This window comes from Hippopotamus amphibius, chromosome 2, assembly GCF_030028045.1.
Source record: "Hippopotamus amphibius kiboko isolate mHipAmp2 chromosome 2, mHipAmp2.hap2, whole genome shotgun sequence".
NCBI lineage: Eukaryota > Metazoa > Chordata > Mammalia > Artiodactyla > Hippopotamidae > Hippopotamus > Hippopotamus amphibius.
The window spans coordinates 10,372,880-10,400,591 of NC_080187.1; the positions used below are offsets into that span (position 1 = coordinate 10,372,880).

Here is a 27,712-nt window from a genome sequence, read left to right on the forward strand (position 1 = left end):
TCAAGTCCCTCCTTGAGTCAGCTCCGTGGGCAGCCTCTTCCACCAGGGCTCACAAACACCCGTGGTCCTTCTGGCAACCTCTGCAGTGTCACTGCACTTTACTACATCCCTCAGTTAAATGCTGGCATGGGAGAAATGTTTCAAGACTACATAGATATACACACACATATACATATGTGCATATATATACATATTCATATATCCATACATGTACACATATACATGCATATTCACCAAGACTGGATGTCCAGGACCACTGAGGTAACAAAGCCCATCTCAGAAAAAGCCCTTCAAAGAGGTTTTCATTTGCCTTAGATCTGGTTAGTGGCAGATCTAAGATTAGAACCGTCTTCAGGCTCCCAGACGGTTACAACCACACACAGCTTGAGACCTGTGGCTTTCCAGTAAGTGGCAAGAGTGATTCAGGAAGGGAAAATGCTCCTTTAGGCTCATCCGTGTGGCCCAGCTTTGCTGTGGAGGAGGTGCTTCTGGGCATCGCTGTGACAGTGTGCTAGTAGGATGACCTTAGCACCTCCCCTTCCTATCACCTGTTATTCTTTCGCACGCACCTCCACCTCGTCCCGTCTTCCTCCCCACCAAGCTGGCTCACTCCCAGCTGCAGCGGACACAGCCTCACCTGTCACCATCACAGCCACAAGAGAAGGAAAACAGGGTTGTCACCGATCAGAAAGTGCATAGGAGAGAGGAAGGAGTTGGAACCCACATACAGACTGAGGGGACCAGAAACAGGAGGGGAAACACGCTGCTTGCAGGTTCTCTCACTTTCAGCAGGGGGCAGGCCAGGCTGCCCTTTGGGGGCAAAAGTCCAGTTGGAGGCCAGGGGCTGCTGGAACCAATGCTGTCACTTTACATGGGACATGACACCACTTATGAATGGAACCCAAACACAACAGAAATGAAATAGCCATTTTAAAAGCTAAAACAATGAGGAAGATTAGACAAATATGTTTTCATACAGAAATTTGAACACCATGATTATCAGATGTTCAGCAATTTGAGGTTTGGGAAAGAAACAGTTTTACCATAACCAGACAGATCATCAGTACAGAAAATATTTGGATTTAAACAAATTAAAAAAAACAAACACAAAACTATCATTAAACTGGACTGGCTGCCAGGTCCTTTATTCTTTAAAAGGGACTTCCTCCCTCAAACCCCTTGGGGAGGTAGAGCCAAGCCTTTAGGAACTGAACACCCTTCACAGATCACAAATTTTAGTTGAGTATCAGAGTCAGAAGGGGAGATTGCTAGGCACGCAGAGTTTTTCCCAGACTCTTCCCCCAACATTGATTCATCCCCAGGTGGACGGTGCAGGTGGTCCACTGGCTCAGCCTTTGTGAAATGCTGACTCCTGGCGCTCCTCACATCTCCGTGAGAGCAAGTCACCTGGAGAACTTTCTGTCCCATCCCCTAAGGATTCTGACTTACCAACAAGAGTACCAGGTGATTCTCAACAGTGGAGTCTGGAAAATGATGGTTTATAGAACTCCCTAGGGCACCTAAAAATGGATCTGTTTTGGGTGCCACCCCCCAAAGAATGTAACTCATTTGGTCACAGTGAGTCAGATCAGATAGATCCCTTGACGGAATTCCCCGGCCTTACTGATATGAAACATCAGCAGTTATGTATATTAACCAACAGCCTTGGTAACCAAAGTTTTGTCAAAACTACAAACTAAAAAAAAAAACTAAAAACAAAAAACAAAAAACTTACAAACTAGGGGGGCTGAGGAGAGCTGAAGTGAAATGTTCTATTTTTAAAAATCACACTGGATAGGCTTCCTAGGTGGCGCAGTGGTTAAGAATCTGCCTGCCAATGCAGAGGTCACGGGTTCGATCCCAGCTCCAGGAAGATCCCACATGCCGTGGAGCAACTAAGCCTGTGTGCCAAAAAAAAAAAAAAAAAAAAAAATCACGCTGGAAACTCTTTTTTTCACAGGAGCATAAAATTTAATGTTTTTGGCCAGCAATGTGCTGAATTCCTAGTTAACAGAGATAAGATTACCATGGTTTTCATGTTCACTGTCAACAACAGATTCAATGACTGGGAACTGAGAGCTTTTTCCATTTTAGCACAAAATGTGGAAGATGTTTTCTGGATCCCCACAACCAGAGATTTTCCAGCCTCTTCAATCAATTTTTTTAAAAAAGTCTATGTCCTGCATTTTGGTACCAAGAAGATGGAATAAGATTCTTCTGGAATGAAATGACTGAAGCGAAAGCTCTTCAACGAACACTTAAGTCTCCAGGTAGAGGACACATGTAGAGCCAAGAGGAGCTTCTGACCTGATTTCACTTTCCAGGGTCGTGACACGTCTCACAGGCAGCACTGCAGGGAGGCCTAGCCAAACGCCGTCACTACCTCTGGGAAAAGCTGCAGAGCCACTTACTTAGAGAGAGGGCTGAGTGGGCACAAATACAAGAGTCCAGGTGACACAGGTAATTCCAAGTTGGCAAGAAAAGTTGAATTCTATTTTCAGTTCTAGGCAAGCCATAGCATTAATTTTAATACTGAACAGACTGATGAAAACTGAGCCCTAATCCAATTTTTAAATGTTTCCTTCCAAATGAAGTGTAATCAATATGGAGAAAGCGCTTTTCCACCAGTGAGTGGAGTGAGCTTGCCCCTGCAACAAGTGCTCCTTGGCTCATAGAAACTCCCCTCAGCTGAGATTAATAAAGGCTTCAGTGAATACCATGATTAGGACTTCTGCGCTCAGAACTAAGGCTGATGAATAGCTACCAAATACAGAGGTCAGGCAGGAGCCGTCTTAAAAGAGTAAATGTTCGCCACCTCGTTAGTAACTGCTGGATGATTCTAATTCCTTCCTGTGCTGCACTTAACAAATACCCTTAGATGTTCAGATGAAAAAGACAAGTGTGAATTCATGGAGAACATTAGTAATATCTCAGAAGTCAAAGAAGGACTTCCTAGGTGGCGCAGTGGTAAAGAATCTGCCTGCCAATGCAGGGGACACGGGTTCGAGCCCTGCCCTGGGAAGATTCCATATGCCATGGAGCAACTAAGCCTGTGCGCCTAAAAAAAAAAAAAAAAAAGAAGTCAAAGAAATCTTCCGAAATGCTTCTGAATACAAAGCAGATGATGGAAACATAAAACCCAATGAATTCAACTGCTCTCCCTTTTTAATCAGTTTTACACAATGGTATCATACATGAGTAATCACATTAGGAGACAGGATGGGTTTCCTGTACATATACAAGATGGTGCAAGCTCATTAACTGAGGCTTATATAAGGTTTTATCAGTTTCAAGAGGAGAGGCAGTACAAAGCTTTTTCATACAGGTGAAGCACAAGAATACAGTAGACAAGACAGTACCAACTCAGCAGAGGTGAATTCTTAAGGCGTGTGGCCCCTGCCCACACTGTCTGCCACTAACCAAGTGTAGAGGACTTCCTCTCCCGTGAAGTTAACCTTCACTGAGCACAGGCCTGTGGGACACGCAGCTCCGTGGTGACTCCACAGCTCAACCACACCAACCTTGACACTGAAGCAAACTGTATCTTCCTTTCTCCAAGTATCCTCCAGAGTAATAAGGCTATCCCTGGTCACCCTACTCCGCGGGTAACCCACATTCTAAAATATATTGAATGGTTATTAATCTGGCAATGCTCTCAAGCATTTTGGCATTCAAAGTATCTCAAATATCTCACCACTGTTCATCTACTCACTAAAAATTCTTTGAGCTTCAAGAAGATTGCTTCTGATTTTTCCCCCCAAAGTGTGGCAATGACATGTAGAATAAACTTACTAGAGTTAAAAGAACTAAAAAGAGGGCAGACTTTTCCTTAGGAAATAAAGCAGGATGAAGAGGGAAAAGAACGTCTAGGACACACACAAACGGAGAAAGCTGACTGCACTGGTGGTTTCTATCACTTCTACGCAGTGCACTAACAATTTTGAGCAAGTGTGTTCCTACTGTCCTTTTTCACACCCAATCACATAAGAGAAAGGAACTGTTAAAACTTCACAATGTTGACCTTCACCTGGCCCATGGAATTCCCATGGCAGGCAATGGGGAAACGGTGCCAACCGGCGCACACAGTTAGCTACAGCTTCTCATGGCCAGAATGCGGCCTCGTCACCGTCTGGCACAGGTTTTTGTTCTCTCGCTCACGCACCTCAGGAACATGTATGTTGAAAGTCTACATTAAACGAAGGCTTCCGGGACACAACAGGGAAAGAAAAACCATGCATCACATCCACATCTATTTTCGATCCTTCACAAAGCCTAATCCTCTTATAGCGATTTAGTATCTGTATAAAAAAGGCTTTCATAAGCAGGCCTTTAAAAAGAAAAAGCAGGAGAAATCAGTAACTGTGGCTGAGAGTTGACCTAAAGTAGAGAAAGAAAACAAAATGTTTACTAGATTTAAAAAATGATAATTTTACAAAGAAAGACAATCTTCAATCTGAATTTCTATTATTTGACTGTCTCCAGAAGCAGAGTAGTAATACAAAATATAAACTGATTTTTCTTTAGACAATTCCACAAGATTTCAGTGAACATTTAACATTCATCTTTGTAAATTCCATGTAATAATTGGTGACTACTGAATGTTTCCTATGTGTAATTTTATACTTTTGCACAATCCTTCATATAAACTATGTACTGGGAGGAAGTGTGATAAGAAACATCTAAAGAACAACTATTCCTCTTTCCTGAAAGAACAAAATCAAATTACTCCCTATCTCACACTCCACCACTGCCATGCAGAGAGTTACCAATTCCTAAATTCAGAAATCGACACTATGATAAAACACTGTCATAAAATTAAACAAGTGACGGTTAATACTGAAGTAGTCCTTACTCCTGACAGGTTCCAGAGGAAAACAGCTTAACCTTAAACAGCTGGGCTGTGCTTCTCTGCCAGCACCTGAGTCAAGACCCAAGTACCTACCTCTGACTCAGATGTAACGCTGATGCCAAATCTCTTGGGGTCCTGCTCTCACCACTGTCTCAAGCACTGCAGAGCCCTATCTCCTGCCTCCAGATACAAACTCACCAGCCCAAACTCACCACCTTCTCCACAGAAAAGAGCCCTGTGCAATGTCCACATCTTCGTATTTATTTCCATAGTGACAACATGGAATAGATTTAGTAACCATCATGGGGGAAAGAAATCTCTCATTGATTTATGAGTTAAATCCCAAAACAATGAATTTCAAGTATTCCAAGTCTTCTATTGACTTAACATTTATTGAATCAAATGCTGAACTCCCCCTAGGCCTTAGAAATCGTGATAGAGTTTGTCTTGTAAAGTATTTATGATGAAATTTAACTTCTAAGACCTAGACAAGCTTGACAGTTACAGCCCACGAAGCACATGATTCTGTACACAGATTTCTTGATCTAACATTCAAAAGGACATTTTTTAGTACTACTTTAATTTTGATCTCCCCCTAAAAGGCAGAAACCACATTGTACACTTTCTATGTAACTCATTATCTTGGTATTTTAGAATAGAGGAACGAGAAGAGGTCAAGGCATAAAGAAAATCCAGCTTCCTTAGGAACAACGGAGCACAGGGGTCCTGGAAAGAGAGGGAGGAGACAGCCTTTTGTATTCATCTGCTCAAGGCTGTTGGTCACAGTTCCCTTACAAATGCCTGGAAATGCTGCCAGCAACAAGAGACTCAAAGTAGGGGACCAAGTTTTATAAAAGAAGCTAAACATATTTAGGAAACATACAAAGTGAAACCAGTCAGTGATGACCTATGTATAAGACTTGTGCTTGAAGCTTCAGTGGGCTTCCTTGGCCAGTTTCTCAGACACCAAAACCCGTTCCTGATTAACTATCAATACATAATCAAACCAAAATACAGAAACACATACTTTTGTTCAGAAGAGGGAAACAAAGGCACAGAAACCTGCCAAAATAGATTTTTTTCCCCATAAGAATAGTATGGTTGATTAAAATAGTTTATCACTAGTAAAACTTGTATCACTAGAGCGGACAATACAAATTAGTTTTTAAAAAAATGACATTCACTGAATTCCTGGTTTGTGCATTCAATGTGAATCATCATCAAAAATATATTACGGTTAAAGGTTTGTAAGGAGTTCTGTTTGGGGTTTCTACACTATATTTAGCATTTCGGATGAGAAGTACCACAAGAATGTATTAGATATCTACTGTTCCTTTGTATGTAACGTATGGCGATTAAAGAGTCTGTCTTCTACTGCGGGCTCAAAGACGTCCATGGTGAGAAATGTCTAAGTGATGTACATAGACATTGTACATTGATTTCTATACCCCTCATCAAAGGCAGCCCTGTGCATCAAATTCCACACCTAGAAAGTTCAATAAACTGTATTACACTTTAATAAATACTTCTGTGTATTTGTTCGCCTTTTGCTTTTAAGCTCAGCTTAAACTTTGTCAAGGAAACCCTTTCACAAGAGGGTACATGACAACCTACTATCAGCAATATTCCTTGTTTATTAAATCTGAAGATGTCCATATTACATCAAATATAAATATATATTATATTTACATTTCCTTCTTAGCCTTTCAATTTAGGTGAGTATATTTATAGATAATGCCACTAATGTCACCACTATTATAATCCTCAGTGCAACTGGTATTTTCCTTCTGTTAGATGCATATAAGATTAAACAGCATCTTAAAAAGAGGTGTACTATTCTCTCTCTCTTTTTTTTTTAAATGAAAAGAAAGAAAGGGTATTCATAAATGGAGATCTAGGAATTTTCTAGGAGATTTTGTTTTGTTTTTTAGTATTTCAAAATACCTGAAAAATGTGGTCCCTTTTTGCAGTACTAGTCTCTACTTGGGGACAAGAAATTAACGAAATATGCAACTCAGAAAGGAAAAGAGCCCAAAGAAAAGAGAACCTGCTTGTTAGCTCATTAATCTGTTTAGTAAAGATCTGTTTTAAAAGGTCTCAACGCTGTACAATATTATACAAAAACAATCTTCAGCCTTCAAAGCAGCTGGTACATTTTCTAAGAGATCTGTCTGTCCCCCTAACAGTCTGCTGCCTTGGTGAGCCTTGGTCCTGGTCACTTTCGGTCATCAATAGTCTTAATGAATTCCACTGCTGCTGTGAACTGCATCCACCAATAAGACTCCTCTCCAGAGAGACAGCTGGCATAAAAGCTGCTGATGTACTGAACAGTGGACAGCAAACAGGGTGGATTTGCCTAGAGAAGTGAAAAATAAAAGAGTCAATTACTCAGCTGTATAAGCTTTGCAAAAATCATTTATGGTAACACCTTCAAATATTTTTCTGTGGAGAGAGATACCAGTCTTTTTTTCCACACTTCCAATGCAGGGCGCGCAGGTTGGATCTCTGATCAGGGAACTAAGATCCCACATCCCACATGCTGCAGCCAAAAAAAAGAGAGAGATACCAGTCTTTTAAAAATAACCCCCCAAATCCATTCTGAAACTAATTTGTAAACCCTAGCTACTATGAGTAGCAGCAATGTATTGGAAAGGCTACTTGGGTTCTAATCCTAGCTGAACTATCTAGAGCTTTCTATCCTAAGAAAACACTTGACCTCACCGGTCTTTAAAGAGGCTGAACTAATTCCAGTGGATTTACTCAGCATCCCAGGATTTCAGAATGCTAGATAAGGAAAGAAATGCAGTAGGAAAACTGAGTGATATCTGGTAAGTCCAGGTAGAATCAGATGGGAAAGAAAAAACTAAAAAAAAAGAGAGTATGTCCTCTGCTGCAAGAGGTAACACAGAACATCTCCTGATTTTTCACCTGCATGTGGAGAGAAAGGACACAGGCGTGTTAAGTGAGAAGGACAAGCTAAGGCCTGTTCCTTAAAAGGAGCTTAAATTGGCTCTGGGTAGAGACTAAACACATCACCTGTGGAAGGGAGAGGACCAATGGGCAACAGGAGAAGTTATGAAGGCTGATCACACACTGATCCTACGGTTCTGACTCTAAGAGTTCAGGTTGCAGAAACATTGCAAATATTAAGAATTAGTAAGCTATATGGCAAACATACTTTAGATATCAACAGACGGCTGAGCTGACTGGAACACATGAGGGATACAGTTATTTGGTGGTTGTTTGCACCCAAACTGCGAGGTCCCCCCCGAGCAAAATATTCAAAATAAACCCTTTAAATGATCAAACTTTAAAGTCAAAAAGGGAAAAGAAATGTCAGTACTTTTAAAAATAATATGGTACAATTATGAAATATGAAGCTAAAAGAGGAGAAAGATGATTGGTAAATGTATTAGTTTATGTGATAAGTACTATGAAGAATTCAATGTGAAAGAAGATGGTAAAAATATGCTAAATAGAGCCTGCCCTCATTCATTCATTCATTCATTCATTCATTCAGTAATTATCTACTGAGCTCTCACCAAGACTTTCAGGCACTGCTTTAAAAGCTGAAAATGTTCATCTAGGAATCTAGTCCTCCCCTCCTTTCTTTTGAAAACCCTAACTTCTGGACAGAACAAAACTTGACATTAGATACTTCCTTTCTGGGTAACACAGAGCGTGAAACTTGTAAAAGAGCCAAAGTCTCTAATATCTGGTGACACTCTGCACCACCTGACTCAGGATGCCAGATAAACTCTTCTCACTAATGGTAGTGAGGGACCCACCTTTATCAACACAAAAACCAAAACAGGGACAAAGTCATCTGCTCCTGGGACAGAGTCCTCGTTGGCCAGGCTCAGAAGGTTCATGATCGTGGAGCACATTCTCAGGATGCACTGCACTTTGTCCCGGGGTGTCTTGTAAGCACTTATTGTCCTTATTTCCGACTGTGCAGATGGCCACGGTGCCTCCCGAAGATAAACCTAAGTGAGACCACACACAGACAGTCAGACAGAGGATCTAATGGCAACTGGGGGCAGCGACCAGAGCAGCCTCCACGTCAGGAGGCAGAGGGTAAGGCTGTTGCCTTTCCCTTTTTTTCAGTAAAATCAAATTGCAATTCCTCCCTGTGCTCCACTTAGGATTGAAGCTTAACTTTTAAACTTTTAAATTATTTGCTTTGCATTTTAAAATAAAACCACCCAGGGGAATTCCACTAGTTAGGACTCCGTGCTCTCACTGCCAGGCTCCTGGGTTTGCTTCCTGGTTGGGGAACTAAGATCACACAAGCTGCATGCACAGCACCCCCTCCCTCAAAAGTACAACCCAGATATATATTAATAGAGGCATACAATAACACAGAACCTAGAATTCATAAAGTTTCAAACAATTATCTTTTTTAAGAGCTAGAATGGAACTTATCGATTTGTTGTAGCTCATTCCAAAAGCACAAGCAAGCTACTTTAAAAATACTTTAAAAATTAATATATACCTTGGTTGCAGTAGTTCTACAAATCAAAGACAATTAAAAATTTTATCCCAATTAATGTTTAGATTTTATTTTATTATTATTTTTTTGGCTGCACCGTGAGGCATGCAGGATCTTAGTAACCTGACCAGGGATGAATCCATGCCCCCTGCATTGGGAACTTGGAGTCTTAACCACTGGACTGCCAGGGAAGTCCCCTCAATGTTTGGATTTTAATAAAACAAGAAAACTCATATACCTAAAACGTTCCTACTTTCTAATTTTGTAAGAGTTGTATGACAGATAAACATGCTAATATCAATAACTAAAAGGTATTTTTGAGGTCACATTCAGATTCAATTCCCTCTCCTGGACAGTAGTTTTCATACTCTTTGATGTACCACGAGATCCCTTCTACATATGGGACTTCCCTGCAGCAATGTGACTATAAAAGCATCTGCCCCAGGAGGCACAGAGCTATGGACAGGAAGCACCCCCTGCAGGGACTGGTGTCAGGGCAGGGGCTCCTCCATGCTGGCCCTCCCTCCTCTCCACTACTAAGGTCCCTTCTCACACCAGGGAATTTTAATCCGTGGAAGGAGCTTTGAGAACTTTACAGTTAGACTGAATTGCATCTAGGGCAAGTGGTATTTTATAACTTACTATATTCTGCTTCCTAGAAAAACGGGTAACATGCACATAGGATACCAAGCAATTTTTAGTGAACTAATACCACCCATGCTATATAAACCTGTATTACCTCTGGTATCTGAAGAGCTCTGTGATTTGCAGTCACTACTTTAGACAATCTCTGAATATGTTCATGAAGAACCCTGAAAACCCCCCAAAACACACATGTAAATATATATTTCAGAAAATAAGGTACACAGATAGTCATAATTGATTTTTTTAAAACACATTTAAAACGTTTTAGGCTTACTTCCAGATACAGATTACAAATACAGTTGAGACTCTTAGCTATAAGTCCTGTGTCTTGTCAAAAAAAAATCTCATGTTTAGGATCTGCTTAGAAATGCTGAGTGAGCCAAGGGGCTCCAGGGAGAAGAGCAGAGAAGCCCTCCCTTCCTGGACTAGGACAGCACTGCAAGGGAAAAAGCAGAGGAGCCCTGAGCCTAGAAGCTACTTGGACAAATTCACTAGTAAACAGGTCAAGAGGAAGTAAAGGGATCAAAGGCCAGACACCAAAGATTACAGATGCTTAGACTGAGAAGGGACTCTGGGGACGCTCAACCTCTCACTTCAGAGAGGACAATAACTAGGCTTAAGATGGCGAAGGATTTGCCTAAGGCCACACAGTGGTGAGCAGCAGAGGCTAAGCCCAGCTTTTGACTGCAAGCGTTCTTTCTACAACACAAGGTTAACTCTCCACGCTACAAACCCACAGAAACACCGCAGAGGAGAGGGTGCTCCAAAGGTGCTCTTTGCAGGAAGCACCGTGTCCATGTTTCCACTCCTCATCTCACTCTGGAAGCCAAAAATCAGTGCTCTGGAGAGAAAACAGGGCCCATCTGGCAACTTCCGCACAGAAACTTGGGAAGGGGTAAAAAGCCTGTGAAACTATGAACAAGTGAGAGAGGCAGGCTGGAACAACTCTAACCCTCTCACAGGAAAGTGAACTTTCTCAAATGTACACCAAACATCTTAAAATTTCCATGAATAAAAAATCTTACAGAAACCACCAATGCCCCACCCTGAGGTCCTATTACATGTGCACTTGAGAGTCGCTGGCACAGTGAGTCGCTGTCACTGCTGGGGGGGCACGGTGGCCACCGCAACACACTTGGGGGTAGAAACAGGGTCGTAAAGCAGTGGTCAAGAAAATGCAGAAGAGGAAAAATAAAAATGCTAAGTTATCCGCAGTCTCACTACCCCAAAATAACCACTGTTACCATTCCAAAATTTTTTTTCAAGATTAATTTTTGTAGGCTTACTTTTAAAAACAGGCTTTATTGAGATTCATATACCATGCAATTCATATACCATACGATTCCAGATGTTTTGATTTTCAAATATGTAACTTTTCACTCCCAATAAACAATGAGCATGCCTTAGAAGTCACGCAGTGTGCCCGACGCCCTGACGGACTGGTGAGTAAAGCATTACGTTCCTGCTCTCATGGTGGGGAGCAACCCAGCGGGGGACAGAGGCATTCGTCACATGATCACACGAATCAGCGATCAGAAACAGAGGCAATTCTGCCCCCAGGGGACATTTGGCGATGTCTGGAGACATTTTTGGTTCTCACACCTGGTAGGGTACTCCAGTGTGTAGAGGCCAGGGATGCTGCTCAATGTCCTACCGTGCACAGGACAGCCTCCCAATTTAAAGAATTATCTGGCCCAAAATGTCAGTAGTGCCAGCTTGAGAAACCACGACTCCAACAAATGTAAAACTGCAACTGTGGCAAGTGCTAAAGAAAGGTTCCCGGGCCTGAGGGAGCACTGACAAGGCATTTACGCTCGTCAGAAAGGCCAAGAAAGGTTTTCCCGAGAAAGTGATGTCTGAGGCAAGATCTGAAGAATAAAAGTAGGTAGAAGTAAGAAGGGAAGAACAGGTGATAGAGAATAGACAGCAGTGCCTTCCACAAAGGCCACAGCAATTTATATACCCTCCAGCCTGATTCCCCACATCTCAGAAACCAGAGCATTTTCATTCTTTCTGATCTTGTAACTCTGACAGGTGAAAAAAGGTAACATGTACTTTTTCCTTTCCTACTCAGATACTAAGTCTCACACATAGCTTGTCTAGAATAATACGGGGCTGGCTAGCATATCCCTACGTAGTCCCCCACAGGCATGTTACCCTCAGATGCACTCACTGGTCACGGAGTATGTCCCCGTCCTGATTAGGGTAAAAGGCGAGTTTGAAGATGCGATTCATCACGCTTCGCTCAATGGCCAGCTGAGCATCCTGGAGCTGCTCCTCGCTCGCGTTCTGCCAGATGACGTCCTGGGCCATGGCGCCATAGAGGAACTGCAGGAAATCTTCCACCTGAGCAGTTTTATCATCAGCTGCTGTGAGTTTCTGAAAGTCTCCAATGCAAAATAATAATTTTTAAAATACAGTATTTGAATAAATTTAAATAGGAAATTATTGGAATTCATTTTAATCCACTAGCTATGCAGATACCATGCTCTTAAAGCCAAAAATATCTGGGCATGGTTTATTTTGGGAGAAAATGCAGCCACATCATTAAACACAGGAGAAATGTAAGAAATACGTAGACGTTTAGGAACAAGAGGTTTATTACAAAAAGATACGCTTTGTTTAAAAAAAAAGTGAGAAAAATAGTATGGATCCAAAACGTTGTCATTTTCCCAACTTTTTAATAAACTATAGATATTCAATCCAGGACAAAAATGAAATTTATCAGTTTGACATCAAGGTTTAATTATTAAGAAATAACTGGGAATTTAAGGAATTGCTCTCAGACAGGTAGGTACTCAAAAAAGTAGCAAAAGACCCAAATCTTCCCAATAACATACGGCTTAACCAAAAGTCTCTAGTTACCTTGAATGAATTCCCTGATCTTCTTCTCTTTGCTCTCAAGCAGCAACCTCACACAGACAGTGGTGAAGTATCGATTGGCCACCTCTTTGTCCCGCAAAACCCTCTGCAGCAGCCTTTCCAGGTGAGCCTGCGTGGTCTGCAGTCCTTGTCGACAGCGAGTGAGGTAAGCAATATAGGGGGCCCTTTTCCTAAAAGGAAATATGCTCTGCAGGACATCAGACATACACGGTGCACTCTCTTCGGAGACTAAGAGTCCTGATCTTTCTTTAAACCAAAAAACTACTTCAAAGACTTTGGTTTCACAAATTAGCATGTCAGGCTGCAGACAACCATCCTGAGGACTAACTATGCTGCCAGATCAAGAAACAGAACCAGATGCAAGGATGTACTGTGCAGCACAGGGACTAGAACCAATGATTTATAACAACTGTAAACGGAGTGTAAGCTATAAAAAAAAGTGAATCACTATGTTATATACCTGAAACTAATATAACACTGTAAATCAACTATACTTCAATTAAAAAAAAAAAGAAAGAAAGGAACAGAACCATACTGCACGTGTGTGAAGAACATCACCCACTGGGCTGAACACTCAGCTCCCTAACTCCCTAAACATGACTAAGTCCCTCTGCATTGCTGGTCTGCTGTTTTGGAGCAGTCTCCATGCTAGTAGAACCTCATTCTTAACAGGAAGTTGACTGCTACAAAAGACTAAAATAATAACAAAATACAGGTTAATGTACTGCTGGATCATTAAACATACCACCAATTATTTGCTTATAGTCTAAATGTAAGAATCACTGGAGCACCCATTCCCTAAGCCTCTTTACTTCCTAAGATTCTCAATAACATTTTAATGTCAGCAAGGGACTGGCAACAGACAAAGGGTAGTGATTCTGAGGCCTACTTCTGCTTCCCTTGTCCAAGGAAGCAGTCTTTTCTATCAACCCTGAAAGAGGGAAATGAGGGACTTCCCTGGTGGCGCAGCGGTTAAGAATCCACCTGCCAATGCAAGGGACACGGGTTCGATCCCTGGTCTGGGAAGATCCCACATGCTGTAGAGCGACTAAGCCCGCGAGCCACTACTGAAGCCCGTGCACCCTAGAGCCCGTGCTCTGCAACAAGAGAAGCCACCACAATGAGAAGCCCGAGCGCCACAACAAACAGTAGCCCCCGCTCGCTGCAACCAGAGAAAGCCAGAACGTAGCGATGAAGACCCAATGCAGCCAAAAATAAATAATTTAATTAAATTTAATTTAAAAAGGGAAGTGATATTCTAGTCATCCTGACCCCACCTTCGCTGAAGGTGCTTTTGGGCAAAGCTGAAGTAAACTGTACTCTGTGTTAGTAAGAGCTGCTCATTTATAGCTACATTTCCAGATTAAATATCCAAATGTGTTCTTTGGAAATCTACATCCGTATGAATATAGCCAAGCACTTTGTAGTGAGCCTAGATTTATTTCTGAAATAAGGACGAAGAAGAAAATACTTGCAGCTGAAAACAGGTGGGGTATAATTACCTGTAGTCCTCAGCGATAGAAGCCAGCAGTTTCCTACAAGTTCTGTTATCAAAGCGGCACACACAACGCATTGTTTCTTGAAGTTGAGCCATTAAGTTCTTATCTTGTAAATTAATTGCTTCAGCTATTTGAACTTTTAAGAAGCAGACAATTTCATTGTCTAAATAAAAAAATAAAAATATTCTGTTACTGTTGAAAATTTCCATGGGCCTTACATAAGCTGAAGGTCATCCCTCAGCCTTTGGGATGTCAATTATGTTTGTATCAGTAGAACTAGACAGTACTACTCAGAGAACATTTTCATGAACCATCAGTAATCAAAGTGCCCTTAACTGATGCCAATATAAATGTATTAAGTGGAACCATAGGGAACTGCTGTATAGTTTAAATACAGTTGAATACTGGCAATTTCATATGGTTCAACCTATAAACACAGGAGAAAAATAAACTATCACGCAGTGTCTTACCTTCTGGGTCTGTATGGTCTGGTAAACCATTCCTTGTTGAATGGGTGAGCATGGGGAAAGCAACAGAATCCGCAGAGCAAAGAGCAAGCCTCAGTTTCTTTTTTGCATCTCTGAAGAATGAGTTGAAGATACATTAAATTCCTTGTCTACATATGGTCACACTTTATGAACTATTATCATCTTTACTATACAAACTAATAGGCTACGTCAAGACTCAAATGTCTCAAGTAGTCATAAATAAAAGATAATTTTTAACTTACAGACACCTCACTTAAGCAGTGGGCTTTCTAGTTACCTGAGGAGCAAGGCTGCAAAAGTGCTCTGGGCAAGGACCACGCAGTAAAGTCACCAGCATCAAACAAATCCTTCTTGCCCTTCTAATATACACTGAGCTCTACGCTAAGCACGCCGAGGAGGCAAAGCCAGATTTCGCCCGAGTTACGAGGGAATCAACAGAAGTCAGAACCACCTCACCACCCAAACTAAGGAAGCCTTCCACCACATCTCTAGAGAAATGTCGATCCTGCCACAAGACAAGCTCACCCCTGACAAGAAGCCCTTTCTGTTGCCCTGTTGCTTGAAACTCTGTGTTGAGCCAAAAGCTGCTTCCTTTCAACTTCCGACTACTGAACCACCTGCTACCACCAGGCAAAGCGCCCTTCAGTAAGGCGTCAGCCTTGACGACAAGGCAGCCCTTCATCCTGGGAGGGGCCTGTAGGGCATGGACCAGAGCTCCTTCAGAACGTCCGAGGCTGCCATCCAAAAAAAGGAGTAGAAACACCTCAGAGAACAAGCCAGAGTTTGCTCCTCCTGAAGGATCATCACTTGTCCACCTCATCTGACTAGTTCTGAGTCCTTCCTTATTGGTTTGTTCCCTCTAAAACGAGTAACTTACAAATCAACCCAATCAAATGTAGTATTTGCCTATTTTGCCAAGACTCCAAATCTATATAACAGTAAAGTCATGGCTGGAAAATAAAAATACTGTCTTCCACACCCCTCAGTTTTACTGTAGGAAAGAAATCATAAAGCTTCACAATATTTAAAGATAAAATGATAAACTCAAAATGGATTAAAGACCTAAATGTAAGGCCAGACACTATAAAACTAGAGGAAAACATAGGAAGAACACTCTTCTATGTAAATAACAGCAAGATCTTTTTTGATCCACCCCCTAGAATAATGGAAATAAAAACAAAAATAAATAAGTGGGACCTAATGAAACTTCAAAGCTTCTGCACAGCAAAGGAAACTATAAGCAAGACGAAAAGACAACCCTCAGAATGGGAAAAAATATTTGCAAACGAATCAACAGACAAAGCATTAATCTCTAAAATATATAAACAGTTTATCCAGCTCAGTATCAAAAAAACAAACAACCCAATCAAAAAATGGGCAGAAGACCTAAATAGACATTTCTCCAAAGAAGACATACGGATGGCCAACAGGCACATGAAAGGCTGCTCAACATCACTAATTATTAGAGAAATGCAAATCAAAACGACAATGAGGTATCACCTCACACCAGTTAGAATGGGCATCATCAGAAAATCTACAAACAGTAAATGCTGGAGAGGGTGTGGAGAAAAAGGAACACTCTCGCATTGCTGGTGGGAATGTAAATTGATACAGCCACTACAGAGAACAGTATGGAGGTTCCTTGCAAAGCTAAAAATAGAACTACCATATGACCCAGCAATCCCACTACTGGGCATATACCCAGAGAACACCATCATTCAAAAAGACACATGCACTCCAATGTTCATTGCAGCACTATTTACAATAGCCAGGACATGGAAGCAACCGAAATGTCCATCAACAGATGAATGGATAAAGAAGATGTGGTACATACAAACAATGGAATATTACTCAGCTGTAAAAAGCAATGAAACTGGGACATTTGCAGAGACATGGATGGACCTCGAGACTGTCATACAGAGTGAAGTGAGTCAGAAAGAGAAAAACAAGTATTGTATATTAACACATATGTGGACTATAGAAAAATGGTACAAATCAACTGGTTTGCAAGGCAGAAATAGAGACACAGATGTGGAGAACAAACATATGGACACCAGGCGGGGAAAGCGGGGAGGGTTGGGGGGAATGAATTGGGAGATTGGGATACCAATTTGTACACTCTAAATATATGCAGTTTATTGTAAAAAAAAAAATAAAAAGTTAAAAAAAAATAAAACAATATGTACAACATAGGGAATACAGCCATTATTTTGTAACAACTATAAATGGAGTATAATCTTTAAAAATTGTGACTCACTATGTTGTACCTCTGAAACTTATAACAATATTGGGGCTTCCTACGTGGCGCAGTGGTTAAGAATCCACCTGCCAATGCAGGGGACACGGGTTTGATCCCTGCTCCAGGAAGATCCCACATGCCACAGAGCAACTAAGCCCGTGAGCCACAACTATAGAGCCCATGTGCTGCAACTACTGAAGCCCACTCGCCTAGAGCCTGTGCTCTGCAACAAGAGAAGCAACGGCAACGAGGAGCCCACGCACCACAACGAAGAGTAGCCCCCACTTGCCGCAACTAAAGAAAGCCCGCGCACACCAAAAGGAGACCCAACACAGCCAATTTAATTAATTAATTAATTAATTAATTAAAAAAAAACCAATACTGGCCATGTATTAGGTAATGGGCACATCACCGTACTCTCCCATTTTTGTACATGCTTGAAAATTTCTAAAATAAAAAGTTTAAAAAGAGAGAGGATGACAGAGACAGAGTCAAAGATAAAAATAGAGAGACAGATGGATGATGCGTGCTTTAAAACTGATAATCTGTGTCTGGAAACACACAGCTTCCCTATGAAACAAAAGCAGATTTTTCAGGCTCTTAAAATCATTTTCTTTCTCAAGCCCCATTAAAAATGGAGACCAGGGACTTCCCTAGTGGCACAGTGGTTAAGAATCCACCTGCCAATGCAGGGGACACGGGTTCAATCCCTGGGCCGGGAAGATCCCACGTGCTGTAAAGCAACTAAGCTCACGCACCACAACTACTGAGCCTGTGGCTCTAGAGCCCGTGAGCCACAACTATTGAGTCTGTGTGCCGCAACTACTGAAACCTGCGCACCGAGAGCCCATGCTCTGCAACAAGAGAAGCCACCACAATGAGGAGACCTTGCACCACAATGAAGAGCAGCCCCCGCTCGCCTCGTGGTAGCAGGTGGTTCACTAGTCGGAAGTTGAACAGAAGCAGGTTTTAGCTCAACACAAAGTTTCAAGAGAAAGCCCATGTGCAGCAACGAAGACCCAACACAGCAAATAAATAAATAAATTTATTAAAAAAAAAAGAAAGAAAAAAGAAACGGAGAGACCTGCCCGGAGAACGACGAGGATGACAAACTGGGAGGGCTCCAGTAGGCTTACTGGGGACAGTGGGCTATTCAACAACTCTGCACTGGCTGCTCCTCCCACCTCAGTCGTGCCCCAACACCTCTCACACACAGAGCTGGGAGTTCTGCACAGGCACAGGCACTGCCAGTCTCATTCAAATTACTTATGTGGCCCTGGTGAGCACGGGGTTTTTTGTTTTTGTTTTCAATCCCTGAATTAAAGCCTCTGACGCATGACATCCACAAGGGAAGCAAAGTCCTCACAGTGAACATTTCATTCTTACCTCTCTGCTTTACACATTTATTAAGTGACTCAATGAACACCTGCCTTGAAGTGACTGCAATGGTGATGAAAAGTTCAAACCCAAAGGTTCTAAATCCTACAGAAGAAATACCTGTAAGAGAAAGCCGAATCCTGAGGGTGGGCCGCTTGGCTCGCGGAGTCTGGAAGATCATCAGCCGAGATGTTCTGCAGGGTTTCATCACGAGGCGAATCGTGTGCACTTTCACCATCACCCATAACTTCTAAATAAGACCCAGTCCCCCAAAAGGATAAGCACGTTAATCTGGAATATTCTGGCACTGGTAGGTATTCAGAGTAACTCAACAATAAATTAACTTGTGTCTTCCAATAAGAGTTCTTTTAAAGAGAAAGAAAAAAAGAAACTTCAAACACAAATTATTGATAGCAATGATAATATACCAACAGAGCAGTTGTTGAGAATAGTCTTACTTCTTATCCCAATCCTAGTCCAAAACAATGAAAGTCTTTATTAACTTAATAAAGACAATACTTTGTAATCACAATCACTGAACCACAGAACTAAAAGAAACCATTTCACACAACACCCTCATTTCACAGACATGGAATCCTGCCCAGTCAGAAAAGAGCTGGTTGTGAACCCCTTGGCCAGGCTGTGCTGAAGTCTCCTGTCCTCCTTACCAGGACTGCTTCCGCTGCCTGAGAATGAGCTGGGGACAAACTCACAAATGCAGCCAGGACAAACCTGTGGTTCCCACAGCTGTTATGTTTTTAATTAATCACTTTGGTTAATACATGCATGTATAAAATCAAAAGAAATAAAAAGTTCCTTCATATAATAAAGATACCTGTGCCTATGTAGGAAAAATATGTTTATTCTTAGCAGATAGTTTCAAATGCTTCAGGAAACAAAATATAGAGAAAATGTGGCAAAATGTTAACAAGTGCTAAGTCAAGGTAGACGGAATACAGACCTTCATTATGCTATTCCTTCAACTTTGTTATTGTACAACTTTTCAAAAAAAAAAGTGTGGAATGGGACTTCGCTGGTGGTCCAGTGGATAAGACGCTGCGCTCCCAATGCAGGGGGCCCGGATTCAGTCCCTGGTTGAGGGACTAGCTCCCTCATGCATGCCGCAACTAAGAAGCCCACGTGCTACCACGAAGACTCTGCGGGCCACAACGAAGACCCGGCACATCCAACATAAATATAAATAAATATTATTAAAAAAAAAAAAAAAGTGTGGGCAGTTCTCCTCTCAGGCTCCCTGAGTCCCCGCTGAGTCAACTCGCCTTACCAGTTTGTCAAAGATTCTTCCAGAGACACTCTAATTTATCTTGGGGATTGTACCGCATTTTTCTGACAACTCTTCAAAAATAGCTATTACAAGGCAACCTGTAACGCAGACCGCCTTCCCCACTACGGCACCAGCTACTATTCCATCCTTCTCGTGATTATCACCTGCACTTTCGTAGTTTGCCAGCGCTCCCTCACTGGGGCTGGTACGTTTAATGGCGTTCCTGTATTTGTCCAGAATATCCTCAGCGACCTGAGCTTGTGCACTGAGCCTAGGGCTCGGGTCATCTGCAGGGGAAAGGAGAGGGAGAGAATGAGTTTCCCTTGGTCTGTACCCACTCTGATGTTAGTACGACACCAGTAGCATAATCCCAAAGGCGGATTAGGAGGTAAGACTTAAAAAGAGCACATATCTCAATGTTATAAGAGGCACCATGCAGCTGCCTACTCATCCCATTTCTACGTCTGAGAGCCTTGCCAAAGCACGAAATTGGGAGGGTCAGTTCCACTTTCTCATCATCGTCAGAATTCTGCATGACGGTGTCAAACAGTTCAGTGCAGACTGAATGGATGATGGGATTCTAAAGTGTTTACACTCAAATCACTGTTATTAGCAGTTCATGCTAACAGAACTTCCAACAATGCACTTTCATATGCAGACTTCATTTATTCAGACATCTCTATGCTGAAGGAGGAAAAAAAAAGTATTCAAACTTAAAATTAAGCCCTTTTAAATAATACTTTTAAAATGCCTTCCTCCACTCTTCCTTCATGAATTTCTCTCTCTACACCATATTTGAAAACTTCAGATGTTCACGTTCAATCTCACTAAATCTCACCAGGACAGCGCAGCTGCTGGATTAGAGCACTTTTGTGCATGCAATGGTGTCAGAGGCACTCCTAGAGAATCTAGACATTGTTGGGGAGTGCTGGAATTGTACCTGGGGTGCACAGAGAAAAAGCTTATCACAATCACAGGTGCGGCACTTGTTACTGACAGGCCCACTATCCTGTCAGCAAAATCAGCACATCATAATGTTTTCCTGGAGTCAGATGGCAGAGTCACTAATCAACAGTTAACAAAGCAAAGAAGTGCTACAGATCTATGGGACAAAATATAGTTCCATAGTGAAACACAAAGTCCTGAGATAGATCTAGGCCAAGCAGGTAATGTCCACATTCTGGTAGAATCCCACTTTCTAAAAAGTCTTAAAACACATAAAAATCACTGGAATTTATATATGTGTACATGTTAATAGCAGCTAACATTTACTGAGCACTTACCCTGTGCCAGGAACTGTGCTAAACACTTTATATGAATGATTTCAATTAATCATTGCAACCACCCTGCAGGGAGGTACTGTTACCACTCCCATTTTTAAGAAGAGGAAGTCAAGGCAGAAAGAGGTTAAGTAATATGCTCATAGGCTCTTCTTCTTCCACGAAAAAAATATTTAGTGTTTGTGTCTCCATAAAATTGTGGTAAACTGTAGGAAGAAATGATTTCCAAAATAACTTAATATTTCTCCTATAATAATATCTGAATGCATGATAAGACAGTCCTAATAAAATCTGATCTTCTTCAAAATGTAAACTGATAAAACCTTTATCAGTTTTTTTTGCTACTGGTTTTCAGTGCTGTTGAGGGAGGGCTCCAAAAAAGGGCTAAATGTAGTGAAAGCAGTAATGTTGCTTATAAACTTTATTTCTATAACACCATTTCTTAAAAATTTTACCTGAGGACAATAAATAAAACATACAAAAAGTGCTCTTATATACAAAGCTGTGAGCAATATTTTCATAGTAAAAAAAAAAAGGATACAATTTAAATATTCAAAAGCAAGAGAATGTTCACACCACAGTAAAATGATGATAGATGATCTTAGCGCCAATAAAAATTATTAAAAAAACAACTGTCTAGTAGAAACTGGAAGAGCGTTTGTGAAATAACATGTCGTGAAAGACTACAAAGTTACATACACACTCTGATTTAACCATGCGAAGCCATGTATAGATATGGAAAGACTGGGAGAAAACACGAAAAAAAGAACAGTTAGAGTAGCACAATTATGGACAGATTGTTAAGAAATTCCCTCTCACGACATTTAAAAAATTGACTTAATGATACTTTTCAATGGGTCATTAATTACAAGTGGGTAGAAATTTCTGCCCCAGTAGGGAAGCTAAACTGCTTGAATCAAACACATGCAAAATGATATATTTTATGGAAAAAATTTTCTCTACTTAGGTTGTAGTTTAGGCACCAAGAACTAAGAAAAAAGTATTGCCTAAAGACCCAAGTAAAAAAAAACCTATAACTTCTCCAAAGTTATTAATTCAACATTTTGAAAATCTGAGATTTCGTTAAGAGTATTCCACTGTAAGTTCCTAAAGAACAAGAGTCATGTGTGATTTGACTTAACACCTACAACACTTAGCACAGTGCCTGGCATGAGTTAGATGTTCAACAAATATTTGCTGATTAAATGAGATAGGCTTGACCACTCTCAGCAGGAAACCTGGCCTGAAAGCACAGCTCCTGCTGTTTAAAACCTTTATTCCAGGAAAGTCACCTCGACAAATTAACAGGGATGTACCCTAGGACATGGACATGTCTACATGTATTTTAGAACTAGGCACGACAATACTATGCACTGAAATGGGATTCTACCTGTGCTACGCTGAACTCTTTGAGAAGGATGTTCTTTTGAAACCTATCCCATTTTTAAATAAAAATCTTCATTTTTACCTTATTAGGATAATTTAAAATCAAGATAAGAAAAAGAGAGGTGAGAAATTAATTTCCCTCTAGATGCTCTTCAGTTACTGGCGATAGTATACAGCTATCAAACTCAAGGTTGGGTCATCAACACTACCTCTCATACTGTTTCCTTTTAGGGCGTTCATTCATAATATGCCAAAAAGAAGCTGCAAAAATACAAATGCTGAATGAGGTAAGAACCCAACCCCTAGTTGTATTTTCCTTGGGTCAGATAACAATGTTAAAATGATTCAAGCTGTAAAAAACTGGTCAAGTTTATAAATTTATGATATTGTTTGAACACATCACAAAAAAAGGAAATGATTAGGTAAAACAGAATTTCACAATGATCCTGAAAAATCAAGAACTACAGATGGAAATAAATTTAGAATTCTATAGTCAACACTAAAGAAAACGACTCAATCAATGATCCAAAGATATGGCATGCATTGCACTAAAACCATCACCACACTTTCCTAAAAGGCACTGTGTGTCATCATCCCACTAAGATGTCGGGTTCTAGGGCAGGCCCAGAGGCCCAGGATCGGAGGCCTCACCATAAAGGGAAGTTATGACAATGAGGATGATGATGGTGGTGGCGGGCTGCAGGAAGAGCACACTGAGACTCACTGTGGCCGCCGACTGGAAACCACAGAGCCATGAAGAACATACTCCCCACTGTACACACACAGACACACTCTTCTAAGAAGGCAACGCTTATGGCACCCAAGAAAAAGTGTTATGAAATATGTGCTCTGGGAATGAAGGAGCCAGGAAGTCCATGGGTCTACAAACCTGTGAGTGTTGAGAATCTGTCAGGCCCCAGATCATCTCTGTCTTTTTCTTGTTTCTCTTTCTTTCTAAAGGGTATAGGAGCTGGAAATTAAATAAAGTCAGTAGTGTGACATATAACATACTGCACTACTTGGAAGACAGCAGTCATTCTGGAGTTAACTGGTGTGCCAACATTTCTAAGTGGAAGGAAGGTGAAAAGTTTACAAGCTAAGAAATCCCGAGTGTCAACTGATAATCATTCTTAAAATAGCATTGAAGGTTCCCAAAGAAGCTTTCAGAATCTGCTTTGGGGTCATCTGCCACAGGAAGAATGATTTAATAGGAATCTATTGGGACTGAATCAAAACCACTGCCTCTTAACAAAACACAACACATTCAAAGCTCTGAGCCTCACTCTCTCCTCCTCAAGTGGGCTTGAGCCTGGCGTGAAAGCAGTGCTCCTCAGCCCCTGAGCACCACAGTGCCGAGGAGAGGCCTTCAGAAGAAGCCCCTTGCTTTAAGCCTGGATAATCTCTCCTTCCTGGAAGAGATACTTCTGCCAACTCAAATTTCAGTACCTACTGGTATGATGTCAGGCTATTCACAAAAAAAGCAAACAATTCTACACAACTGCCTTCCCGAATAAACACTAATATTCAGGGTATTATCATTCTCAATGAACATAAACATACGAAGCTTAAGGTTATTCCAGGAATGTAAAGGATGAATTTTCAACGTTTGTTTACTAACAGCATCCCTTTTTCCTGCAATAATTATTAGCAATACATATGTCAAAAGTCCTGTATGTTTAACTTCAATGGTATATGATATTTAAACAACCGTGACCTGCCTGACTTTCATTTATGAAACCACTGCCACTTCCTGCAAAGAACAAGAACTGTCACTTCTAAAGCTGTACCTTAGCATTCACCTGCGTGAAATCATTTTCCATACCCTCAAAACAGCGAGAAAATTAGGCCCCACAAGTCTCATGGAGGAGTTGAGATTTTTGGCTCTCTGAAAGAGATTTCGGGGCTTTGCTTCTTGCTGCTAATACTGTGTTCTGATATTTTATAAAATTACCTTTGGGCATGGCAGAAACAAAGCGTTTTCTCCACCAAGGTCTGTTCCTGTCTGACTTCTCATCATCGCTATCTTTGCGTTCTTCAGTCTGTAGGAAAAAGTTGATGCTTTATTTGGAGTTGGACAGCAGGATAAATTACTATGAAAAAGATTTTAGTCTGTCTGTGAAATACAAAAACCACGCGTTTATCTTCAAAGCAAAACTGTTATTGTTGTACAGGCAACTTCTGGAACATGGACATGTATCTTTCAAGCACCAGACTATGACGGATCACTTGAAAGTAGGCACTATCTTATTACTGTTCGTGAATCAAAAGCTAAATAGAGTCTAGCCTAGAACAGGCACTCAATAAACACTCATACTGGATGAGTAAATGCAATGCAAATAAAATCTAGAGGGACAGTAGAGATGGTAGCAGTAGTATTAATAACAAAACTAAGTATGTACTGTGTGCCAAACGCTGAACGTAAGGACATATTATCTCATTTAAACTTCACAGAAGCCTTAGGAGATAAATACTCTTATTAAGCCCTTTTTATAGATGAGAAATAAGAGGCTAAAAAATGTACAGACTGTATGTGGCACAGCTGGGACTCGAACCTAGATCTGACCAATTTCAAAGTTTATGTTTTGATCACCAATTATAAGACCACATGTTCAAAGGCAGGGACTGTAATTCCTTTACTATCCTATCATGAGACTTTAGACAAATCATTTTATGTCTGTTTTTTCATCTACAAAACTGAAACTAAAAACTAAGGGCATCCATGTGAATGGAATATCAGAACTTAAGCAGAGGAACGGCACCTGGGGAAGGCTTAGTGGTGGGGATGGGATATTGATTACATACAGGGAACTGATCAAATAAGTACATACATGAAGAATAATGAAAGCAGGTTTCTCACTGCTGGAGACGGGAATTGCAAACATGGAATGGGAGAAAGATGAATTGTTGTTTTTAGATTGGAAATGGTTCTCTATATACAAAGAGAAAGATACAGAAATAAACACACATGTAAATGGCTGTGTACACACACACATACTCCCTAGCTCTATCTACTGAAAGATCCTGGAAGCAGAAACACCCCTACAGCAAAGAGCACATCTAATAGCCAGATCTTGATTTCTAAAAACCAATTTCTACTAAAAAAAACAAGGGCTCCTTGGAGAAATGGCTGGTTCCAGGACTAAGGCAGACCCAGTACAATACAAGCAAAGAGAGACTAAAAGAATGATAGCAAAATGTCAAAACAACACAGGAGCCAGCTTGAAGGGGTGACCACTGGTCAAATCAGGGACAAATGGGCTTCAACATAAATGGCCGTAACAAACTCACTGACTGAAAACAGAAAACCATGAGACCACAGATATAATTAATAAGTGGATACATTTAAAATTTGATAAAGAACAGGATATTTACATATTTTCAAAGCCCTCTCTCCCCCCAAAAATACTTATTAAGTACAAAGGGGAAAAGAGTAACTAACAGTAGTGAAGACAACACCTTCAGCAAACAATCCAAGTGAACACCAGAGTAGTGGGACAAATTTAAACTGTGTGCTACCTTACAGCATGCAATGAAATGAACACAGAGTCACTTTAGTGATATTCCTGCCAAAGAATACCCGAATCTAATCATGAGAAAATATCAAGCAGACCCAAATTGAGGCACGTTCTAGGAAACAACTGGCCTGTAACTTTCAAGAGTATAAAGGTCATGAAAGTCAAGGAGAAACTGAGGAAATGTCCTAGATTGAAAGAGACTAAAAAGACATGACAACTAAATACAAGATGTGATTTTGAATGGGATCCTTTTACTATAAAGAATGTTACTGGGACAACTGGGGACACATGAATGGGGTATGAAAATTATCATTAATGTATCAATACATTATTATTAACGTATGGATTTTAATTTCCTGATGCGGATGGCTGTACTATGACATGTAGGAGAAGGTGCTTGTTTGTAGGAAACTTTCACTGACGTACTCATAGGCAATGGAGCACTGGAGCATCAGGCTGGCAACTTACTCCCACGTGGTTGAGGGGGAGGTTCCTTGTATCTACTTCCAACTTTTTAGTAATTCTGTGATTGTTTCAAAATTAAAAATAATAATTCATTGGGAAAAAAAGAAAAAAAGTAGTTCCTCTAACCATCTCTGAAGGAAACTGTGAGGTTTAAATGAGACACGAAATTGTTTGGAGAAAAGTTAAAAGTGTCATAAAAATGCAAAATACATTAGTACAAAACCAAAGTAGAGGTTTTTTTATGGGTTATGGTCATGGACATACCAGACTGACAAATCACCTTTAATCATGACTACTGTCCATCCTTCATCCTAGATTATACATTCCGAGTTAATTTCAGGTATTAAGAGAACTGGGCAAAAGGAACACTACAGCTGACCTTAATTAGCAAGTTCTTCTCCATGGCCTGCATCCCATACCTCTCCTCTCGAGGAGTCTTTACTCGGGGATGAAGATGATGAATGAGGTGCAGCCACCAAAGAAGTAGCACCAATGGCTGCGGCTGGAGGGAGTTCTCGCTCTTCATTCCCTGGACGTCGGTTCCAGCTGGGGTCACTCATAGGTCGCCGGACAGAAGATACTATATCAGAGCTCCTGCTGCGAACTAATCTCTCCGGGTAAGAATGCCTCTGCTTAAATGCCTCCATCTCAGCTGGAGTTAAGACATGGGACCCGAAGCTTGGCAACCTGGCCTCATTTCCTCCCACAGCTCCTTCCAGGATTGGGGGATCTGGTGGTGGATGCGATGGTCTGGCATAGTGAACTTTCGGCCTTACCACAGCAGAAGCCCCTGGAACACAGAAAAAAGTCTGCAGCTGAGACACAACAAAATTTAACAAAGGCATGAACAAAGGGTTTTGGTTTTGTTCTTCTGTCCATTGATAAAACAAGAGTCAACAAAGTTCATCTGACTACTTTACCTTCATGTGAAGACAGTGGATCAAACATGGCAAGCAGAGACTCTGACTGAGAAGGAGGAGAGGTCAGCTGGTGGGCACCTGTAAGGGATGGGCAAACTGTGTGACCAAATTAGAACTCATGACTCAGTGGGAGTTTCAACACAGTGAAAAAAGGTTTTCTCTTCCACAGTCTTCCTTTTTGACCAGTTAGAACATGAGGGGCATATGAGAAAAAATAGGATCTAATAAATAAACAGCATATTCTGATTACTTCAAATTCATTTTACGTTTTAATCTACATACATGGGATTTTCATTACATTTAAGTGGTCTAGCATTCATTGTCTATTACTTCTAATGGCTAAACTGTATTATGCTTAATGCAAAGAGCGGAGCCAAAGATGTAAATCA

General features: G+C 41.0%; 1 protein-coding gene across 7 annotated transcripts in view; it reads right to left on the bottom strand.

Annotated features, from left to right (window-relative positions):
- Positions 1-3,147: 3,147 nt before the first annotated feature.
- The window catches only part of GAPVD1 (GTPase activating protein and VPS9 domains 1), a 73,713-nt gene continuing 49,148 nt past the window's right edge, over positions 3,148-27,712 (bottom strand). For 3 of the 7 annotated variants that reach the window (XM_057720230.1, XM_057720226.1, XM_057720224.1), the window contains exons 14-26: positions 27,324-27,401; positions 26,823-27,193; positions 24,375-24,462; positions 23,313-23,393; positions 19,922-20,044; positions 18,593-18,722; positions 14,839-14,948; positions 14,372-14,531; positions 12,852-13,039; positions 12,160-12,373; positions 10,081-10,153; positions 8,638-8,835; positions 3,148-7,205 (exon numbers count right to left, since the gene is read on the bottom strand). In XM_057720230.1, the coding sequence (XP_057576213.1) occupies positions 7,065-7,205; positions 8,638-8,835; positions 10,081-10,153; positions 12,160-12,373; positions 12,852-13,039; positions 14,372-14,531; positions 14,839-14,948; positions 18,593-18,722; positions 19,922-20,044; positions 23,313-23,393; positions 24,375-24,462; positions 26,823-27,193; positions 27,324-27,401 (1,955 nt within the window). In that variant the 3' untranslated portion in view covers positions 3,148-7,064. The remainder of the gene's footprint in view (positions 7,206-8,637; positions 8,836-10,080; positions 10,154-12,159; positions 12,374-12,851; positions 13,040-14,371; positions 14,532-14,838; positions 14,949-18,592; positions 18,723-19,921; positions 20,045-23,312; positions 23,394-24,374; positions 24,463-26,822; positions 27,194-27,323; positions 27,402-27,712) is intronic. The other 4 variants (XM_057720229.1, XM_057720228.1, XM_057720225.1 and 1 more) reach the window with 3 other exon arrangements.